This window comes from Taudactylus pleione, unplaced genomic scaffold (genome assembly GCF_031769625.1).
Source record: "Taudactylus pleione unplaced genomic scaffold, aTauple2 ptg000140l, whole genome shotgun sequence".
NCBI classification, from domain to species: Eukaryota; Metazoa; Chordata; class Amphibia; order Anura; family Myobatrachidae; genus Taudactylus; species Taudactylus pleione.
Genome location: NW_028284542.1, coordinates 2,977,461 through 2,999,612, shown reverse-complemented (window position 1 = coordinate 2,999,612; position 22,152 = coordinate 2,977,461). Strand labels below are relative to the sequence as shown.

At 47.9% G+C, this 22,152-nt stretch overlaps 2 protein-coding genes across 4 annotated transcripts in view; one reads left to right on the top strand and one right to left on the bottom strand.

The window, feature by feature from the left end:
- Positions 1–416: 416 nt before the first annotated feature.
- On the bottom strand, positions 417–21,864 carry AAMDC (adipogenesis associated Mth938 domain containing). 2 transcript variants are annotated; one of them, XM_088473804.1, is made up of 4 exons: positions 21,760–21,864; positions 8,498–8,635; positions 3,668–3,763; positions 417–2,888 (listed from the first exon to the last, which is right to left on the bottom strand). In XM_088473804.1, the coding sequence occupies exons 2-4, from the start codon at positions 8,621–8,623 to the stop codon at positions 2,748–2,750; spliced, it is 363 nt and encodes a 120-aa protein (XP_088329930.1). In that variant the 5' UTR covers positions 8,624–8,635; positions 21,760–21,864; the 3' UTR covers positions 417–2,747. The 2 variants fall into 2 exon arrangements, with proteins under 2 accessions (XP_088329930.1, XP_088329929.1); XM_088473803.1 differs by lacking the exon at positions 21,760–21,864 and adding an exon at positions 21,251–21,292.
- Positions 21,698–22,152, top strand: part of RSF1 (remodeling and spacing factor 1) — a 43,925-nt gene continuing 43,470 nt past the window's right edge. For both annotated transcript variants that reach the window (XM_088473801.1, XM_088473800.1), the window contains exon 1: positions 21,698–22,143. In XM_088473801.1, coding sequence (XP_088329927.1) covers positions 21,957–22,143 — 187 coding nt within the window. In that variant the 5' untranslated portion in view covers positions 21,698–21,956. The remainder of the gene's footprint in view (positions 22,144–22,152) is intronic.

The following is a 22,152-nucleotide window of genomic DNA, read 5'->3' as shown; positions in this document are numbered from 1 at the left end:
CATTGTCTGCAGGAGCCAGGACAGCTGCATACACGGCCACAATTATATGTAATGCACTGTCACGGGCTTTTCTATTACAAAGTAAATGACTGGTTGACAGAACTGTAAAATAGGAGTATGCGAGGCGTAACTTATCGCCATGGCACACAGAGAGTAGTGTATTTAATCTGGTTCCCTTCTGTGTCATCAGCTGATGCAGTGGCGTGCCAAATGCGCAAATCAAGATGAACTTCGCTAAAATGTCATTACTTGGAATTAGATTGAAAAATAGCATGACGTGTGCGACACTTCCTCAGGAACAAGGTTTTCTGTGGGTGACGGAATAGTCTGTAAGCAAATGACATGAAAGCCATTTCAGACACGCTGGTTATGGTTAGACATAAGCCCCAGCAAGGACGTAATCATGACACATACTGTTCAATTTACCAACAAGTTTATTTCACTACATCAAACTACAAATAATAATAATCATTTTATTTATATAGCACTTTTCTCCAGCAGGACTCCAGTCACTTCATCTGCGGCACAAAATTATTTCTAAAATAAAAAGATATTGCATTGCACCTATTTTTAGTATTATTCTGTTTTAAGTCCTATTTTCCATGACGTGTTGCATTTCTGTGCTCGCTTGCTCTGTATGCATTCAATAAACAGACCAAACCCACATTATCATCATTAACTGATTTTAGTTATAAGGCACCATTAAAAGTGCGCAGTGCAATTCAGGATAACATCTCGCACTGACACTTTCATGGCAGCACCAGTTTTAACATATAGTTAAGATCTACTGCGTGAGGGCAATATTCAGCTACAAGACTATGGGCCTGATTCAGACCCGTTCGCTAGCAAGCGATCGCACGGAGTGAGCAAGGTTTTTCAATGTGCGCATGCGTACGCTTCGTATTCCGCGTGCGCAAACTAGTACGAGCGATGGGGAAACTTTCGCTCGCCCAACGTAGACTGCCCAGCAGAGTGAGTGACAGGAGAGTCAGTTTGTGGGTGGTAACAGGGACAGGCCACTGGAAACGGGGGAGTGGAGGTGCGAACGCAGGCGTGCAGAGAATTTCAACGCTGTTTCAGAGGCGTGCATACTTAGCCAGCGTCATAGGACGCGTCACTTGCTAGAAATATACACTGAAGTGATCGCAGTGCTTGCGGCAGGGTATAGACAACCTCAAGTGCTGCGATCGCATCCGATGGTGCTCGATGTACCAATGGTTTCATGCACTTCCTGGAGATGACGTGCGCTAGTGGGCGTCTTAAGACAGGCTGGTGGGCGTCGAAATACACAAAGTGATCGCATGCCAAGACATAGTTGGCGTGCTTATGACTTGCCCTGCGAGCGGCTGCCTTGACTTCACTTAGCCGAATTACCATACGCTGGGAGCGAACGATCGCATCTAGCGAACGGGGCTGAATCAGGCCCTATGTTCTTGTGCATGAAGCAGCCATTATGGGAATGAAAACTCTGCATTTTTGGCGTTACCTATGAGGTGTGAGCAAAATATGTGCGAAAATCCTTAACCAAAACCGAAGCATAACCCGCTGCCTATTACTGAGCCGGCAGAAAGAAACTGGTGCTACTGGACACCAAGTAACCTTCTGTATTACAGTCACTGCGAGGAGCACAGCTCAAGACTAGAATGGAGAATAAGGGGACAGTTAGTGGAGAGAAAGTTTATATGCAATTCAGAAAAATCCTCTTAAATTCCTTGTAGGGAATAATCTCCGTCTTATACTAAACATTTCTTATTGTTAACGTAGATATTACATGCATGAATAAGGCATGTCTGTTTTCACATCAAACTTTTAGGGGCATATTCAATTGTGCGCTCCTAATTTTGGAATGCCGCAGGTATGCGCGCTCCCGATACCCACGGTATCCAATAAATTAAAAAATGGTTGAGGGGGCTGCTGGTAGGGGCAAGTGCTGCTGGGAGATGTAGTTCTCCCAGCGCCCATTCCTGGGGGGGGGGGGGGCACACACACACACACACACAATACTCTGCTAAATTAGTCCTATGGGGGAATGCCGCCGGGGTCCCAGAGCAAAGCCCAGTGATTTTCCCCAAAAATACAGATTTGGAGAAAAATCACACTTGCTCTGGGAGGTGTGTGAAAAAACCTCCCGGGGCACAAAAATCCCCCACCTGCAGGTAAAACCTCACACGTGCAGGATTTTTGCTATTCACGTACCCAATTGAACATGCCCCATAGTCTCTTCAGATGAATATGCTGGGATGCAGGTCAGGCAATGTGTGGGTGGGAGCAGCCACATCACAGCCCAATGTAAGTTGTCTTTAACTTCTCTACTTGTGAATGAAAATTCCAGCAGGCAGATTACTAATTCCGTAAGAAAATCCCCATTCACGATATCAGATTTGGCAAAATGGGCAGATCACGTGTTTATTTTCCCATTATTAAGGCCAGGTTGGCGGCCTATGGAAACCAGGTAATAACCTTAGGGTCTCCGCAACACTGAGGGTTAAGATCATAATGAAGAGACGCAGTGGGGTAGTATATTGTGCACGGTTTCCACTACTTAAAATCTGCGTTATTAGCTCCAAACAGGAATAATCAAAGCAAAAACACACAAACCCTGCCAAGCTCGCTACCTTCACATTCACCCAAAGAGATTAGTTACTGTTTATTGGCACAAGAGAAGAAGAAGTCCATTCCTATTCCCCTCAATCCACAGATGTCAGGCTGGGGTTGAGGTCTCATAAAGGGTTTCCCACTGTTGGAATTTAGCAGGTGGAATGAAAAACTCCTCCAACTCTGAGCCCCTGTGAGACCAGGCTGTTATACTCCGCCACTGCCTTCTCCGTCCGGAGGACCAGTACATCGATGGAGTGGGACTTGACGTACTCCAAGGTGGAAGCTGGGACCTACATGTGGGGGATTGCTCACCTTTAAAACCGTGAAATAAAAAATGCACAAATACAATGAGGACAAATTAAACTATGACTCCTCCATCCAGCAGTGTGTAGGCGCCCAAGCCCTTCCAGAGAGACTCATGCCCATGAGAGAAGCACCAACAGTCAGGTTCTAATACAGAGGGGGAGGCACCGCCAATGTTGGACATAGTGGAGCAGTTATTTGCTAATGCGCATGCGTCTAAGTCACACCATGCAATGCGTCCAGATTGTGTCCGTACAGAGCACAGTACCAGTTGCGGTTTCAGGTGCATGCACAGAGAAATGCAGCAAGTGTTCCTGGGCGGTGATAAGAAGGTGGCTTATTGCTCGCACGGAGATGGTCTGTCTTATGGGCTTGGTGCATGCGTGTCGGTGAAAGTGGTTCCCTACACAGGCGCTAAACAGCTCATATAGAAGGCCATACTTGAACAGAGAAACTGCGCCTGCCGTAGGGCTGGAGCAAGTTCCGATGGTTCGTCTAAAGATGCACCAATCAGTAATTCAGCATCTATGGGAGCTGACAGTGGGCGTTGCAGTCCTCGCACATTTGCATAAAGTCGCAGATGGCCGACCAACAGCCGCTACCTATCCGCTTCTGCATCCACCTGCCCTCAATGTTCTAGTCACCTGAAGACCTAAAGCAATAGAAATGTGGTGAAACGCGTTGTGATTGACTACACGGCTCACTAGCCCCTAGAGTTCATGCGAGCCTGTTAGCTCATAGGCTGAGACCATAGAACAAATCTCACCTGTAGTGCCTCAGACATACCACAGCCAATCACAAGAGTCTTCACATCCTTCTTCACAATCTCCTCGAGGTCGGCTGGCTGGACACCAGGATGGTGCTGGTAAATAGAGACAAAAGGTAGATGGGAGAACTTGCTGTGCAATGAAGAGAGGTCATTTTAACCAAGGGAATATAAAGAAGCTACACCCAGCCAATTATATATTCATGACCAAGGACCAATAAGAACCAACCCAATCTGGGTGCAGTTACATAAGGTAAACAGCAAAAGGAAGGGAAAGGAGAACACATGACAGTGAGAGATAAAGCAACAAAGGGAGCATAACAGGATGAATGGACCAGGAAAAGGGTAAGGGCATGGGAAGCTTAATGCAGTAAGACTTGTTCAAGGCAATATGGGACCGTGAAAAATCTTGGGGGTGTATAAGAGGACTGATAATCAGGTTTAAATGTGTGAAACTTTATTTAGAAGAAGGCAGGGGGCAGAGGAAGATCCATCAGCAGACAAGGGCCGAAGGTGGGTCCTGTATACAGAAGGCGCTTTATATCTCAACCAGTCATACGCAGTGGCAGTGAAGTTTGAGTTTGAGGATAGGTCTTCCATCGTAATATAGAAATCAACTCCCCTGAAGATATTGGGAGGGGACCTCCACAAACTAAATTAAGGCCCATGCAGCGTTCATATGGTGGCCAAGCAGTTTTTTTTTATTGAGATAGGGGTATGCCGTGTATTGTTTTTACGGCAGCCCTCTCATTTTAATCTCTATACGCTGTATAGGATAGCGTTGAACCCACCACACCACTATGCCGAGAAGTGCGGCGCAAATTCCTGGCCAGGCTGGTGTGTGCTGGCCTGGATAATTAACAGAAGTCCACAACGGTGGTAGTAACTGAGACAGTCCATGTGGGTTTCTCGGATGGCTTGGGGTGGGGGTAGAATTTGATAAGCCACAGCCCATTGTACATCATCTCAAGAGGGGCAGATCATGAGCTTAGCAGTCAACGCAGCGGACATGATGTTTAGGAGACCTGCAGTCATCAGACTGCCACAGTATGAAACCAGGATCTGGGCTGCTCATAGTGTAGCTGGTTGTTTAAACACCAGCATTGAGAGGTAAGCAAAAGAAAAATGCCATCCAGAGGTTCCCACGCGCGGTCCTCAAGGTACCCCAACAGTTCAGGTTTTAGAGATATCCATAGTTGAGCACAGGTGACTTAGGGCCTGATTCAGACCCACTCGCGAGCGGCTGTCCGCTCGCAAGTGGGTCGATGGTCTGCACTGAGCATGCGCACGACGGAGGGAGCTCCATCGTGCGCATGCACGAGACGCGACGAGCGAAGGACTTTCCTTCGCTCGTTGTGTCTGATCAAAGGGGGCGTGCTGTCGATGGTCACTGACAGCACGCCCCCTTTGGTTGGCGTGCCTGGGGGGTGGCTGCCAGACGGAGGCGTTCCCAAGGGAACACCTACCGTCTGAAGCCGGCCCCACTGACATCACTAGTGATGTCAGTGGGAGTGATTTTGGCTCTGATAGAACCAAAATCACTCCGGGCCTTGCGGTTGAGAAACTCAACTGCAGGCTCCGGCTCGCAGTGGCAATGGTCGCGATGGTCAAGACCATCGCGACCATCAACCTGCACGCTCGTATAGGCTGTGGGTGGTGACCCACAGCTATACGAGCGTCCAGGAGGACGCTCCATTTTTTTGGAGGACGGCCCTCATTCAGAGCGAGCGCTCTGGTCAGAGCGTCCGGCTCTGAATGAGGGCCTTAATTAGTACCTCAGTGAAACCACCTGTGCTTAACCATGGATTTCTATAAAAACCTGAACTGTTGGGGAGCCTTGAGGACCACTTCTGGGAACCTCTCCTCTAAGCAGTGTACAATTGTATTTTAACAATCAGAATTGAGAGGTAAGCAAAAGAGAAACGCATTCTTTCTAAGCAGTACATCATTATAATTTAACCACCAGCATTGAAATGATGCTATTGGTGTTCAGGGTAACTAACTGTGGATCCTAAAAGGTGGAAACCATTGCATAAGCCATTTGTAAATAGCATGGAATCCATAAGGCAACAGATCAATATATAATAAAGCAAAATGACACAGGAGTGTAGTGATGCCGGGGACAGACTGCCCAGTGACACAGGAGTGTAGTGATCCCGGGGAAAGACTGCCCAGTGACACAGGAGTGTAGTGATCCCGGGGACAGACTGCCCAGTGACACAGGAGTGTAGTGATCCCGGGGACAGACTGCCCAGTGACACAGGAGTGTAGTGATGCCGGGGACAGACTGCCCAGTGACACAGGAGTGTAGTGATGCCGGGGACAGACTGCCCAGTGACACAGGAGTGTAGTGATGCCGGGGACAGACTGCCCAGTGACACAGGAGTGTAGTGATGCCGGGGACAGACTGCCCAGTGACACAGGAGTGTAGTGATGCCGGGGACAGACTGCCCAGTGACACAAGAGTGTAGTGATGCCGGGGACAGACTGCCCAGTGACACAAGAGTGTAGTGATGCCGGGGACAGACTGCCCAGTGACACAGGAGTGTAGTGATGGAGGGACAGACTGCCCAGTGACACAGGAGTGTAGTGATCCCGGGGACAGACTGCCCAGTGACACAGGAGTGTAGTGATCCCGGGGACAGACTGCCCAGTGACACAGGAGTGTAGTGATGCCGGGGACAGACTGCCCAGTGACACAGGAGTGTAGTGATGCCGGGGACAGACTGCCCAGTGACACAGGAGTGTAGTGATCCCGGGGACAGACTGCCCAGTGATACAGGAGTGTAGTGATGCCGGGGACAGACTGCCCAGTGATACAGGAGTGTAGTGATCCCGGGGACAGACTGCCCAGTGATACAGGAGTGTAGTGATGGAGGGACAGACTGCCCAGTGACACAGGAGTGTAGTGATCCCGGGGACAGACTGCCCAGTGACACAGGAGTGTAGTGATCCCGGGGACAGACTGCCCAGTGACACAGGAGTGTAGTGATCCCGGGGACAGACTGCCCAGTGACACAGGAGTGTAGTGATCCCGGGGACAGACTGCCCAGTGACACAGGAGTGTAGTGATGGAGGGACAGACTGCCCAGTGACACAGGAGTGTAGTGATGGAGGGACAGACTGCCCAGTGATACAGGAGTGTAGTGATGGAGGGAATGTCAGGGGACAGACTGCCCAGTGATATATTCAGGGGTGCTTAACGTGCAGCTTTCCAGCTTTTGTGGAACTAAATATCCCAGCATGCCAGTTTTGCCGTTAGGATATGTGAAAACTGTGGCAGGGCATGCTGGGATGAGTAGTTCCACACAGGCAGTTAAACCGTCAGACATTCCAGCGACAGAATATGCAGGTAGATTGGATATATACACTAGACTATAGCCAGTAATGTGTCAGACAAGACTAATAGGAGTATTCGGGGGAACAAGCTAGTTGGTGCAGCAGAACCTTCCTCCGGGCCTGTAATTGTGGAACAGCCAGCAAGTGATTTATTTAGGGGCTGCTGCCAGTATTACACCAGTGTGACGTCTGGAAATGGGACAAGTTTCTTTGCAGGATGGAAGCAGAAAACTAACGACCACAATAATACAGCAGGGAGGATGTGATAAATAGGCCCCACGTCCAGCTCTGCAGACAGCACACAGCTTGTTAGAGGACCCCTTGGGGCGTATCTGCTCCCCCTCCCCTTCAGCCCTGGCAGAGAAAAGGGGCCTGCGGGCTTTAACAGCAGCAATAACGCTCCTGACCACAACATACAATGCAGGCAGCCAGCAAACCTGGCCATGTGCAGAATGGGATAAGGGACCAGACTCCAGCACCCTGACTAGGTCTCGGGGCAGGGTGGCAGCTGAAGCACAGATTTCAGCCATGGAGCCGGCGTAGACTGGAGAGACTCCTTTTACAAATGAGAAAATAAAATCAAACTGTAAACACAGACATAGCATCCCCTTTGTAATGTGGTTGTTCCACAATTAAGCAATAGTCTTTCACAGCTAGATGGCACATGCATCGTCCAGATCAGGGCAGGCAAAACACAGACCAAGACCATGGCATTCAGATTTGCTTGAGTATTCCGTTTGTAGAATATCTGGACATACAGGGATAAATAATAGCAGACAGGAGTACAGTCAGGTCACACAGGGATGAGGAGATGGCAGCGACTTCTACTATATTAGACAAGGCATTAATTCACTAGTCTGAGAATACTGAGCACAGAACAGCTCATTTCAGGAAAGCCTAGTGATGCTTCATATGGAATGGGGTTTAAATGCCAGCGGCTTCAAATCCCGACAGCGGATGCCCGACGGGATGAAGATCCCAACAGGGGCAGGCAAGTACCTAACCTCCCCCCGGTGGTGCCTAACCCTAATCTCCCCCCCAAACCTAACCCCGCTAAGGGTCCTAATCCAAACACCACCCCCCGCAAAGGGCGCCCCGGACTTACCTTGGTCTGGGCAGGCGTCCTCGGCGTTGGGATTAGCATAGGCGTCGGTATTTCGACACCTATGTTAACTCCCTTGCCGGGATTCTGCTGCAGGGATTGAGACCTGCGGTCTCATAATTACATCCTGCTTCATATACAGGGGGAGAATTACAATCTAATTCGGTGACTGAAGGACCAGGTCAGACTGCAGAAATATTTAGCAATGGTGAAATTGTGTAACAGCTCACTGTAAATGCAGACTGGCACAAGGTGCGAGTTTAAGGCCTGGCAGGATTTGCATGCCATGCTCCTCTGTGGTTTTCCAATCTGAGAATGAGTGCAGACCCAAGTGCATGCTGGGATTGGCAGGTGTATAGTCACTGCCTGCTCTCACAGTAATATCTTACATTGGTCCCAGTCTCTCTCCAGTCCCAGGCTCGGCTTCCTCCTGGCCAGACCTTGCAGTCTTTATAAACCCTTCCTCCGATGTTCATACTCCCCCAGGAGACGCTGGTGATCTCAGGCGAGGACATCCTGTGCACTCACTGCAGTAACAAACACAAGCGGTATACGGCGTTAGCACCCAAGTGACAGCCTGTGTGAACATACAGGGAAGAACACACAAACTCCACACACATAGGGACCTGGTTGATATGAAACCCACGACCCAGCACTGTGAGAAAGCAATGCCAACCACTGTGCCACCCTCAGCAGTATTGAGGTTCATCATTCCCCATCTTCTGGTATTGGCAGATACAAACAGGACTTTTCTTTTAGTCAGTAAGTTTACTGACAGTGCTGCCTGTGGTGTACAGACTAAGACAAAGCCCTCGCTTCCCAGTCGCTCAGTGATCAGACCTGTGTATGACTCATTTCCGTAGCTACAACCACTGAACGTCACTGGGCTAATGTAGATCAGTGACGAGAACAAGGAGCAGTCTCGGCTATGTGCCGTCTTTGCCGTTCCTATACCCAGCTGTACAGTGCCCGGCCTTGCCATTTCCACCGTGTACTGGGGCAGTTCCGATTAGATGATAATTAGGTTAAAGCACAGAATGACACCTTGTATTCACCACATACATGTAGGTTTATGCGTCAACATTTTAGCAGAGTTCCATCCAACAAGGTCTGTGAGCACAAGTATTGGGACAAATGAAAGTAACCCTTTCAGCACCAGAGGCCGATGTCTATGAGCTCACTCAGGACGACCGGCACCAGTCAGTGTGGCATCAGTTTAGACATGTATCACTATTTTAGAGATGGAAAGGGATCTCTTTAGTCATCACAGGGCCTGATTCAGTGTTGTACCCTCTGCCGATATTTTACACAATTGGCCGATGTTTTTAATTATGGCGCCGGCGTCCTGGTGCCTCTGCGAGGTCACTAATAGAGAAGATTTAGAAGCAGAGTGATGGACAGGTCGGGACTATTTGTGGGTGGTAACAGAGGGGTAAATTAAAGACATGGGCATGACGCAAAAGTTTTATAGCCGTATCCGATCCAGCGACTGCACCTTTGTAACAATTTAACTGCTGTGATAGTTTAGTCGACCATTTTGAATAACCATAGCGTTACTCAGAAGGCCGATAATCTACTGATGTGCGACCGATGCTGCATCATTGTGCGCAGATTCTGCAACTTTTTACGCAGCCGCCTGGATCTGCAAAGCTGCCGGTGGGCGTCTCAATGCATATTCCTGCGGCTGCGTAATCAACTCACAGGATCAGCTTTAACTAAACAACCCTCCCTATACTTTATTACAGATTGGAACTCCTTAAGGGAAGGGGGATTTCAAAGGTTCTCTCTGTCGGCTCTGCCGAATAGGCGCAAGACAGCAATTCGGTCGTTGCTCGGTTCGGGTGCAATAGCCGCCGGCACTTCTGCTTGCACCCTCCTGAGTTGGAGAGCAGAAGTGTGTGAAAAGTCTGTGGTTTGGGCGCCCTAACCAGGACTTTAGACTATTTGGGAGCAACATTTGCGATAAAGCATAGGTGCCCAAAAACAATTAAATATTACCCCCCGATCTCCCATTACTTTAGACGGGAGATAAAGCGAGAGTATTGAATCACCCCCTTAAGCTGGCCATACATACTACAATTATTGGGGCAATCAGCCAGATATCCGCCTCGATAATTGTAGCATGTGTGCGGGCGAACGAGGGTTAAATATTGCTCCGATGCAATATTTATGAGGTAAACTGTCGGCCACATCAGGCAGTGTATGCTCAGCCGCGGCCGACAGACATTTCCCGTGTTCCTTCCCATGGAAGGAACAGGGAAATGTCTCCTCCCCCGGAGGCGGAGCGCAGATGTCTGATAATACACTGAGAAATGTATGCCGCGGACATCTGCGGCTGGCAGGCAGCCAGATAAAATGTCCGTCGGTCCGAAAGGCATTTTATCTGACCGTGTATACCCATTCAGAGGCAGAATGGAGGTTGCAGAGGGTGTGCAATGTACAATACAGATGGGCTAACAGAAATACGGCCCTGATATAATGGGTGCATCACAGCTGGTGCATAAATATGAACCGATGAACATGAACCCATGACAATTTTTAGTGCGAGTTACCATTATTAGTGCGGGCGCTGCAATACGTCTTCATTATTACTATGATATTTGTAGACAGTTTGCAGCATGCTAGCCCATTCCCATTTAATCTTGAAGACAACGGCTTCATTTTTTTCCTACTTAAATTAGTACGTTTATTTTTTCTTGTGTCTGGCTTTAATTGCCTTTAAATGGTAAATACAATTTTATTAATAACACTGTCCAGATAGAGAAAGTCTATTTTGTGTAAGATTTCTGTACTGTAGCTTTAGAATGTACCCACTGTGCTGCCCAGTCTCCTGGTGTAAGCCAGGTGCATATACTACAGTTCTCTCAGGGAATAAGCTAGGAGCATTGTGGCCCACGAGACTAAAATGGCCTCCACAGCACTGAAGGGGTTAACCCTCGTGCTTCTGCGCCATTTTTAAATGGACCAATCAGCGCGGAGGTGCCAGTTGTAAATGTGATAGTCATTGGCAAGGAGTATATATACTGTATTAAAATATATATCTGTAAAGCACTGCAGCTAATCTGCAATGCATTGGTATATACAGCAGAGTATATTTAATAGTCTATGACATGTTTAGATGTATTTATATTTAAGATGAGTTTGAATGCAGTTTTTGTATATGACCAACGTCTATGACTGCAGGAAATTAGATGCCAATTGTCGTTTCCTAGCAGGAGGTCTGATGAATGGACAGATATGCTGTGGTTAGTGCACTACAGATGAGGCCGGTAGTTTTCTGTGGGAAGGTGTAAGAGTGTAAAATGGCCAAAACTTTGTTTACAGCGCTTCCTGTGACATGGCCCTGAGGTGGTCTCTTGTGTGTCTGCACGTTTGGGGGGGAAAAACGTTTTCCATGATTTCCTGCACATTGGAGGAAGACGAATGCTATTACTATTGCTTAACCTACCTAGATATTTTGGTGTAGTTTTACTAAAGCTCTTAAAAAGAGACAAGTGGTTGTGTTGCCCATAGCAACCAATCGGATTCTGTCTATCATTTTCTAGAATGCATTAAAGAAATGTTATCTAGAATCTGATTGGTTGCTATGGGCAACACCACCACATGTCTGTTTTTAGAAGCTTTAGAAAATCTACCCCCTTGACTCAGATAAATGGGGAGGGGGGGGGTACACAAATTTGTATGGCGTTGATAGTCTGTAACCCACTGGCAGCATCAAGTTCTCTCTTCTGGAGATGCATTGTCATTGTTCTGCTGGATCCCATTACACAGTAGCAGCCATTAAACCAGGAGCCCGTCCTGCTATGAACTAATAAGTAACCAGGCCGGGATCTAGGCCTGCATACCCAAGCCATGATACTATATGCAGTGTCCTACTCCACACATTCACCTGCCCGGGTTATATACCGGGTGGATGCCTCCATAACACTGCTTTGCTGCTGCCAAGAGTTTGCAGATTTCCTTAATAATTTGTTATTTATTGCTCCTGTGATCATTAGAGCAATAGGTTACCCAGCACCATGGCTGTTAATGGCAATTGGTTTTTCTTCAACAGAAGCGGTGATCCTCAGCAGGGGCGTATCTACCTATTGGCCAAGATGGCATTCGCCAGGGGCGCCGCCCGGCGATGCCATCCGCGGCCATGAGGTAGAAACGGATACTAGCTGTGTTGTACCTGGTGTCGGTGTGCGCCCCTGGGCAGTGCGTTGCCCGGAGACTCACACAACAGCAGGCATGAGCCACTGTTATCGGCGCCGGTGTCAGGCACTGTGCTACAGTGAAGCAATACAAAAGAAACTACAGCTCCCAGCAGCCCCTGCTGCCAGGAGCTCCCATTTCTTTTGAGTTTGATAGCTGTAGTGCGGTGACGGACACTGGGGCCAGAACTGCCAATGCCCGGCTTTCTGGATGGTGATGGCTGATGGTAATAATAATACTATGTAAATGTATTTTGCAAGAAAGGTATATTATATATTATACATACACACACACTATATATACACACACACATATATATATATATATATATATATATATATATATATATAATGTATAAGTGTGTATATATGTGTGATTGTGAATATATATATATATATATATATATATATATATATACATATATATACACATACACACACACACGGTATATATATATATATATATATATATATATATGTGTGTTATGTATATGTGTGTATATGTGTGTCATATATATGTGTGTATATGTGTGTCATATATATGTGTGTGTATATGTGTGTTCCATATATGTGTGTATGTGTGTGGCCATGCCCCTTCTTCATAAACCCACGTCTCTTTTGCCAGACGCACCTTCCCTATCTCAAATATGGGGGCGGGGCGCCAGTCGCTTACTTTGCCAGGGGCTCTCAGAACCCTAGATACACCTCTGATCCTCAGCTAAAATGGTCAGTGCCAATCAGGACACACAGCAGAGGCTTTTCTATTAAAAGGGGGATGAAGTCACTAGACCAAGGGGTCAATCCAATTGCATGCAATGTACTCCTGGGGGAGGGAAGCTTGAGTATGAGATGCCTGCGCCTGAATAGCCACTGGTAGAAATACAGATGCCATAAGCCCAGCCACTGAAGTTCCCGACTAGGGCAGGTAAATACAACCCTAACCCCCCCCCCCCCCCCTTAGAGGTGCCTGACCCCAAACTCCCCCCAGTGGTGTCTAACCCCCCCCTCCCAGTAGCCCAGTCCTAACCCTCCCCAGGGGTGGGGGGCCTAAACCTAACCATCCCTCCCGCGGCTAAAGTTAATACTTGTCTGGACATTCAGGATTTGGGATGCCGATATCCTGATGTCCTTCGGGATTCCGGCGTGGGCATTATGGCGTCCGGCAACCCGTCTGCAGGCAATTTGGCTACATTCCCCTCCAGGGTGCGAGTCATTGCGGCAATGGCCACACATTACGGCAGCCCGAACTAGCATAAAAGTGCTTGAAGCCCCATAGGGCTCCGAGCAAAAATATGCAAATTCAGGAAGGGTGCGAGATTCACTGCCGGCGTCTTAACGCCGTTGCAACGGCAACTTGCACCCTTCGCATGAAATTGGATCGACCCCCAAGAGCTCAGGTTTTTGGAGCACAGCTGCTCCAAATATATTATTACACGTAATCCGGATACATCTGGAAGGTGGATCGGAACAGACAGGATTGTTGCGCAGGAAGGAGAAAGTAGCGCAGCATGGCAGTTATTCCGCTCGCCCTGGCTACTACTCCAGGTATTACCTCCAGCAGACAGGTACATGGGACAGAGGAGAGAGCAGAAACACACGGCTGTCCTCAACATGGGCGTCTGCCAGTTTAGACCTGATTTATTCCAAGACAACACAGACTAAGGGCCTTATTCAATTAGAAGCGAAAAGCAGTTTTCCGCGGAAAAGTATCGCCGATCGCGGCTTTTCGCGTGGTCGGAACTTATCTACAAATTCAATTCTAGATGGTTTTCGCCTACGTGGAAAGTCCATGCAATGTAATAGGCGAAAAAGAATAGCAGGAGAAAAGAGCAACATTTTTTTTTTCGGGGTGTAAACCACTCAGAACCCGTCGGGCAGCCCCCCAAGGGACAACTTAACACCCCAAAAAAGTACTTTCATTTTGGGGGCAAAAAAGTACAAAGTGGGGGGGGGGGGGGACACAAGCATAAAAACTAGCGAAATAGACTTCTTGGGGTGCTGTAGGGAGGGGTCAGGTGTTTTTGGGATTGCAGGTGCATGTATGAGGGTGGTTTTTCATGATTTTTTTTAAACTTTACTTTAGAGACATAAAAATATGCTTGCACCCATTTTCAAGTACCCCAAATTTGACAGGACTACTTATTTTTCCAACTGCTTAATGCTATTCTTCACCACATGTACAAAGACACTAATAAGAAGCTATTGAAACAACTTCAGTACCCCAAACACTATTATTAGGGCTATTCGGGCACATCTACATTGAACCCCAATGTTAGTGCATCTTTTTTTTTGGGGGGGGGGGGGGGGTTTAAGGCTGATTTCCCCAATTCTGACGCCTGTTTTGAATTCACCGCTTGATGTTTTCGCGTGGCTTGGAATTGAATACGGTGAACAGCGGGGACGCGCATGATAAGTTTCCGCGTCCAAAAAGTGCAATGTAGGCGAAAAGTCAGGCAGGCAAAATTTTAGCGGGTGCGAAGCTAATTGAATACTGCCTTAAATCCACCTACATATTTATTTTCTATTTCTATTGGTAAAAAGGCAGCGCGGAGACTAAAGGTGCCCACACACACAGCGATATCTTACACGATCTGGCCGATTCCGACACATTGGAACGACAGATCATGTAAAATATGGCCAAATCCTGAGGAAATCATGAGTCCCCACTCGCGATCCCGATGCGATTCCCCGCTGGTGGCACATCGCATCGTCAGATCTGCCGTGCAGTTGGGCAGATCTTACAATCTAGGACACGATGTACTGTGATAGTCTGACTGCAGGAGACATCGTATGAAGATTGGACACCAAATCGTGTGCAGAGCTGCCGGGGAGGGTTTAAAGGAAAATCGTACACACACCGTACACATCGGCTGATCGTGTGCACATCGCCATGTGTGGGCACCATAACCTTACTTCTAGCGCTGCGCTGGAGTAAAAGATTAAACGAAAGAAAAGGATTTTGTTACATTGCCGTACAGTGTTATTTTCTACTGCTCATCTTACAAGGTGCCCATGAAAGCAAGCCATGGTGAGCATAGCTGTCCCTATAGGGAGAAAGGAGGAAACATCGGGGCCGTTCAGACTTACGCCATAGAAAACAAATTGATTGACATCAGCTTCCCTTATAAAGGGGTTCAAGTCGAGCCTTGTTACATTGTGCACGTTTAACTCAGAATTTCAAATTAACAAATTAACAGGGGCGAGAGTCATCTTCAGGAACTCCTTTATACGTCACGTCCAAAAATGTGGTGCAAGCAGCTCCTCCATAAAGCAATGGGCTAGGATGATGAACGCCTAGCCCGGAAGCACTCAGGAAGATTTTATGCTAAAGTCAATGTAAGAAATTGAGTTGGAACTTTGAGGATCCGCAAAATGTTTGACAACAGTTACATCCTGGAACCTGCACAGTGTTTGCAGACTACTTTTGTCGTATAATACATCACTGGTATCTCCAATAGCCCTAGTGGCACCTCAGAGACTACATGGAACACAAATACATGCATATATTAACAAGGTGAGATTCAAAATGATTTTCTAGCCCAACTGTATAGATGAAGAAAAACAAAAACACCACACCATTTTGCTGATGGGATGTAGTGTTAATCCTGGCTGTCAGGATGCCGGCACCGTAATCCTGACACATCAGGATCCCGGCACCCCAACGGTAAGTAGTGGGGTTAAGGTTAGGCACTAGGGGGAGGGTTAGTTTTAGGCTGCGAGGAGGGAGGGTTAAGATACTTACCGACAGGTGTCGGTATGCAGGCATCAAGATCCTGACTGCCGGGATCCCGTACCCAGGCCTTGTTGATTTGGTTAAACCACAACACTACAAACAGTGACAGAAATATAAGAGAAGGTTCCTGGCTTCTTAAGCTTGGTACACACAGACGATGTCGACACAATGTCGTTTCCGGCCGAATCGGATCATAACTGCCGCATCGCTCAGTATGTACAGCCAATATACGTGCTCCCGCTTGCGACAGTCCGGTCGGCAATGCTGCGCATCCAACCAGACGATAACGCAAGCAGCCCCGTTGCAGGTAATGAGGGACAGAACAAGTAATCATTCTGTCGTTCATTACCTCGTTCTGATGTGTACCCATGATCTGATATGTCGACCCGACAGAACGGCTGGGTACACATCACCAAGTGTGTACCCAGCTTTACTGGCTCATTATTACTAACTATTGGGGGGAATTAAATGGTTTTCCCCTGCGGCCATTAGTAATGGGCGCCAAACGGAGCAATTTAATAGTTGCTCGGAACAGGCGTGAGTCCCGCGGGCGCATAGATCTCTGCACACACCCTCCCAAGTTGACATTCAGAATTCTGCAAACGGTTCGGTGTTAATGCATCTAAACATAGTGCTTTTGGGTGTGACATGCGCAAAGAGGGATGGGCGCCCAAAACAATTGAATATCGCCCCCGATCTCTCATCACTTTAGACAAAAGATCAGGTGTCTAATAATTACCCTGTGGTAAAGTAGCCTATAAAGAAGTAGTTTCAATGGGGCCAAACAACTTTGTTTTATGTATACCACCCAGCCAATAACGTAAGCTGGGTACACACAAAGATTTTCTGTCCAACTAGTTGATTGGTTGGAATGAAAATCTGGCAACGTATGGGAGTAACTCATGATCAGCAATTTGCTCCCAAACGCCGGAAAATGGACTAAAACTGTTGTTTGAACAAATAATTTAAATCAAACATTTAACAAACTTGTCTGACGACCATCTTCATCTGTTTTCTGGTATTTAGGAGCAAATTGCTGATCATCAGTTACTCCCATACGTTACCAGATTATCATTCCAACCAATCAACTAGTTGGATGGTTGGACAGAAAATGTTTACGTGTGTACCCAGCTTAAGACAACAACAATGTAATACACAGGATCTGTGTGACAGATATAGATAAGGCAGACAAGCTTTTTCAAGACACGCTCAAAGTGATATAAAATATTTAATACTTTGTAAGGCAACAGCCATGTCTGATGCAATGGAGCAATGTTTGTCCTGTGTGTATGCACCTGAGTCGCACCCTGCATGGATCCCAATTGTTAACGCAGAGGCCGATACTGATTCGTACCATATGACGCAGAGAAGTGGCTATGCATTACCGTCCGACTACAATGCAGATGCAGCTGGAGAAGACTGTAGGAAATAAACACCTCCTGCGTGCAGCTACAACCCGAGTCGATGGTCGCAGCTCTTACTGGTCTGAACTGGTCAGCTGGGTCCAGGCAGCCTGCACCCAACGACGCAGACCCTAGTCTCTGCATTCACCCGTTTTGTAGAGCGGTCCCGGTCTCCACAACCAGCTCAGCCCCCCAAACGCTGTAGCATGTCGATCATGCTGTGACTAAGGGGAGACAGCGAGCGATCACGCAGGATCTGTTCTGCACACGCGCAGATCCCCAAATTTCGGATTTATACGTAACCCATTGGGTTTGTGTACAAATGTCATCAGGCCCAGAGTGCAGTACGACAGTAGCAGAATTGTTCTGGGAATGTATGTGGCGTTCCTAGGAGGTGTCAGAGGGGTGGCTAATCAGGCGCATGGAGAGGTGGTGCCTTATGGGAGCATCGCCGATAGCGGTTCTGTGCAGAGATGCAGATTTGTTTGCCATAGTCAGACAGATAATCTGCCCCTGCCAAGAGCTGGTGAAAGTTTCGATGGTGAACCTGAAGACACAACAAGCGGTAGACGCTGAAAGTGGGCATCTCGGTTCATGGATATTCGGACGCGCAAATGTACACCAGGGAAGAGCTTTGAAGTGGCATTAGCAGAGTCACAGGAAAAAGATACGACTGCATTGGAATCAGGCCTATAAAGGAGTTAGCCATCCAATTTAGGTATTGGGCTCTCCCTCTAAGAAGCCCGAGAAACTATACCCAGCAATCTTATCACCGGTGTGCTTTGGTCATATTACCCCAAGTCGCAGATTGGATGCCTATAGGTTTGTGAAGCGAATATTCTCCTAATAATTTCTCTTTTAGAGCCCTATTGATCCCAGGGCCCGATTCATAGATGGACGCAATGGCTATGTTTACGCAGATTGAGCGATTGTTTGCCAGTGAGCATGCATACAAGTCACAACACGTGCACCGCAATGCTTTGCAATTACGTTCACAGAGGATCTACTAGCCGCATAGAATTATAGCATGGAATTCCTGCAGCTGCTCTGCGGGTAGACGTCACCTGGAGGGTCTGGCCTGCATTACCGTGGCCATGCTACAGAAAGGGTTTATAGAAATTAGGAGCTCACGTGGAGACAGATTTGTAGCCTACAGTGCATTTGGAAAGTATTCACAGCGCTTCACTTTTTCCATATTGTTGTTACAGCCTTATTTCAAAATGGAATAAGTTCATTTTTGTACTCAAAATTCTACACACAATACCCCACAATGACAATGTGTAAAAAGTTGAGATTTTTGCAAATTTAATAGAAAAAAAAAAAAAAAAAAACACCAGGAAATCACATGTACATAAGTATTCACAACCTTTGCTCAATACTTTGTTGATGCACCTTTGGCAGCAATTACAGCCTCAAGTCTTTATGAATATGTTGCCACAAGCTTGGCACACCTATCTTTGGGCAGTTTGACCCATTCCTCTTCACAGCACCTCTCAAGCTCCATCAGGTTGGATGGGAAGCGTCGGTGCACAGCCATTTTCAGATCTCTCCAGAGATGCTCAATTGGATTCAAGTCTGGGCCACTCAAGGACATTCACAGAGTTGTCCTGAAGCCACTACTTTGATATCTTGGCTGTGTGCTTAGGGTCGTTGTTCTGCTGAAAGATGAACCGTCACCCCAGTCTGAGGTCAAAAGCGCTCTGGAGCAGGTTTTCATCCACGATGTCTCTGTACATTGCTGCATTCATCTTTCCCTCTATCTTGACTAGTCTCCCAGTTCCTGCCACTGAAAAACATCCCTACAGCATGATGCTGCCACCACCATGCTTCACTGTAGGGATGGTATTGGCCTAGTGATGAGCGGTGCCTGGTTTCCTCCAAAAATAACACCTAGCATTCACGCCAAAGAGTTCAATCTTTGTCTCTCACGGTCAGAGTCCTTCAGATGCATTTTGGCAAACACCTGGCGGGCTGCCATATGCTTTTTTTTTTTTTACTAAGGAGTGGCTTCCATCTGGCCACTCTACCATACAGGCCTGATTGGTGGATTGCTGTCTAGATGGTTGTCCTTCTGGAAGGTTCTCCTCTCTCCACAGAGGAATGCTGTAGCTCTGAGAGGGACCGTCGGGTTCTTGGTCACCTACCTGACTAGGGCCCTTCTTCCACGATCGCTCAGTTTAGACAGCCGGCCAACTCTAGGAAGAGTCCTGGTGGTTCCGAACTTCTTCCATTTATGGATGATGGAGGCCACTGTGCTCATTGGGACCTTCAAAGCAGCAGATATTTTTCTGGACCCTTCCCCAGATTTGTGCCTTAAGACAATCCTATCTCGGAGGTCTACAGACAATTCCTTGGACTTCAGGCTTGGATTGTGCTCTGATATGCACTGTCAAGTATGTGACCTAATATAGACAGGTGTATACCTTTCAAAATCATGTCCAACCAACTGCATTTACCATAGGCGGACTCCAATTAAGCTGGAGAAACATCTCAAGGATGACCAGCGGAAACAGGGGGGGGGGTGTGGGTGTGGGTGTGTGTGTTCTCCAAAAATCTCAAAAAAAATTAACAAAACTTAACACGTTGTCATGATGGGGTATTGTGTATAGAATTTTGAGGACACAACCTAAATTTATTCCATTTTGGAATAAGGCTGTAACATAAAATGTGGAAAACGTGAAGCGTTTTGAATACTTTCCGGATGCACTGTATACGTACATAATATACTTCTATACAAGCCATACATTTTTCTCACACACAGAACACTACACAGCACATCACTAGTTGCTGCTGCATATCTGTAACCTTTGACCAATGTGTATTTTACCAGGGAGATGTGTTTGGAGCAGGAGTGACATTTATTCACAGCAGTGTGGCTATCGCAGCGATGCTCAATGGGCAGGCAGCCACACCACCCCCCCCGCTCCTTCTGGCTTGTAGTCATACTGGTTTCTTATAGCATGTAATGCTTACTTAAAAGGCCTGCGCCTGCAGATAGCCTGTTACATATAGCACTGGGATTCATTGAATAAATGAGTTAACTTAAATTCCTATTAAAATTAAGCTTACAGAGCCACCCTTTTGAAAGTCAGAGGGCCACTCTATGCAGCTCCTGAAGTGTATCAGGTTGTCCTTTCACTGGGCTGTAGTATATTACATTACTCAGGGCTTATAAATAGAAGGTGCGATAAATGGAAACTGCCTTGTAGGAAGGGGGGAATTATTGCAGGCCATTATGGAACTACAAGTCCCAGCACATTTTAGTACAGCAGCAGGAGAGACCACAGGTGGCACACTAACTCCAAAACTTACTGAGCAGAACTGTTTGATCTTTGATCCTCTGCACCCATTGCCCGTGATTGGGGTAAATGCCAGCTCTGGACACATGGGGGTATATTTACTAGTGTGCGGGTTTTCAGAAGTGGAAGTGTTGCCCATAGCAACCAATCAGGCTCTACTTAACATTTATCTAGTACCCTCTAAAGCAGGGGGTCTTCAACCTTGGCCCTCCAGCTTCTGTTGAATTACACATCCCAGCATGCACTGCCATAGTTTTAGCATGCTGTTATATCAAAAAGGTGGCAGTGCACACTGGGATGTGTAGTTCCACAGCAGCTGGAGGGCCAAACTAGAATCTGATCGGTTGCTATGGGCAACATCTCCACGTCTAAAAAAACCGCACATTAGTATATATACCCTAAGACCTCAGGGAGAGACAGAAGAACTTCAACCACCCAACTCCTAAACCACCGTGCTATAGCCCATAGCTCCCCTGTGACACCCCTCTCCCCAGCCGCCCGGTAGGCTCACCTTCTTCTCCACCACCCACCGCTTATCTGCGTCATCGCAGCACGGACACTAGTATTTATATACACCATCCCCTGCCCTCCTATTGGCTAACAGGGTTATGGCCCCGCCCCACAGTGACGGCAGCTGGGAGGCGGGAGTGCAGCCCGCTTCAAAATATATCACTGACTGACTGAATATGACACGACCCGCAGCAGCACACACACTCGCGGAATAGCGCCGTGACTGGGGTCCCACGGAGATAGACGCGGAGCCGGCAGTTAGCCGGTGACAAAAAACGGATGATACATTGTATTTGTCACGCAGGAGAAACAATAAAGTTGATTGAGGGAAAAAAAAAAAGTAACGCGAGTCTCTTTGTTGTGTTCGGCGCTCTCCTCCTCGCAGTGATGTTATGGGGGGGCGTGGCTACGGAAAGGAAGGGGAGGTGGCACAAGCGGTCCCTCTGCGCCGGGTGCATTGTGGGATATGGGTTCTGCTACGGAGGAGGAGGAGGAGGAGGTGTAACTCACCTGCTGGGGGCCGCATCACTCTCTCCCCCCAGCGCGAGACCAGCAGCGACTCCGTGCGCGCGGCGGCCCCCCCCTCCCCCAGCGAGGCCGCCTGACGGAGTGACCCAGCGCGCGCCTGGAGAGGCCGGGTGGGCGCGCGCATCCTTCCCTCCCCACCCCCCTGCCCGTCACAGCTCCCGCCCTCCTCGAGCTCCAAGATGGCGGAGGATGGTGCGGAGGCTCCTGCGCCCTCGGTGGTCGCCCCGGCGGTGGCCCCCAGCCCGGTGGGAGAATGGCCGGACTTCGCCGTGGTGTGCTCCTTCCTGGAGCGGTACGGTGCCGCGCTGGATCTGCCCGAGCTGACGTTCCCGGAGCTGGAAGAGGCGCTGGAGGAGAGCGGAGCAGGTGAGGGGG